The sequence below is a fragment of the Penaeus monodon genome, chromosome 34 (genome assembly GCF_015228065.2).
Source record: "Penaeus monodon isolate SGIC_2016 chromosome 34, NSTDA_Pmon_1, whole genome shotgun sequence".
Taxonomy (NCBI): domain Eukaryota; kingdom Metazoa; phylum Arthropoda; class Malacostraca; order Decapoda; family Penaeidae; genus Penaeus; species Penaeus monodon.
The window spans coordinates 19,087,667-19,088,280 of NC_051419.1; the positions used below are offsets into that span (position 1 = coordinate 19,087,667).

The 614-nt window shown below is 40.6% G+C and overlaps 1 protein-coding gene across 1 annotated transcript in view; it reads right to left on the reverse strand.

Annotated features, from left to right (window-relative positions):
* The window catches only part of LOC119594927, a 1,671-nt gene extending 1,193 nt beyond the window's left edge, over positions 1–478 (reverse strand). Inside the window, exons 1-2 of the mRNA XM_037944000.1 lie at positions 440–478; positions 95–203 (exon numbers count right to left, since the gene is read on the reverse strand). Of these exons, the coding sequence (XP_037799928.1) occupies positions 95–203; positions 440–442 (112 nt within the window). The 5' untranslated portion in view covers positions 443–478. The remainder of the gene's footprint in view (positions 1–94; positions 204–439) is intronic.
* Positions 479–614: the final 136 nt, after the last annotated feature.

Below are 614 nucleotides of genomic sequence, written 5' to 3' on the forward strand. Positions count from 1 at the left end.
ACTAAATATAAAAATAATTGCATCTATCGTCTCACTCCCTAAAATAAATAACCCACCGATACAACACAAAGGTCAAAGGTCACAGGTCACTCACCACAGCACACGTAAGTCTGCGCAGGAGTCTGGCAGTAACGGCTGCACTTCTGACTTGCCATGGCTACCACGAAGCAGGCAGCGAGAAGGACAACAAAGCGAAGGCGTAACTGTAATGCAAATTCATGTTAAGATTACCTATACGAAAAGAGAAGACAGGCAGACAAAAAAAAAACAGAACGGGATATCTGTCCGTACTACGAAGGTAAATCAAAAAGTCCTAAAGATTGAAGTTATCCAGGTACACGATTCCTTAATAAAGATTTAGAGAATTCATTTTAAAAATGTAGATTGACAAAATCAAAAATAAGTGATGGATAATAATAATTTTTCAGGAGCAACCAACCATCGCGTAGAGTCGGAATGTTAGGTCTACAAGAACTGAACTGTTATTGCAGGCAGGAAACGGGCTTTTTATATACCTCCAAAGTGCGTCTAGTTGCCGCATAAACACTGGCAACAGCGCGAAGGTGAGCCGTCAATGCTGTTACCAACCGTGTATTTTGAAAGTATAGCGTCTT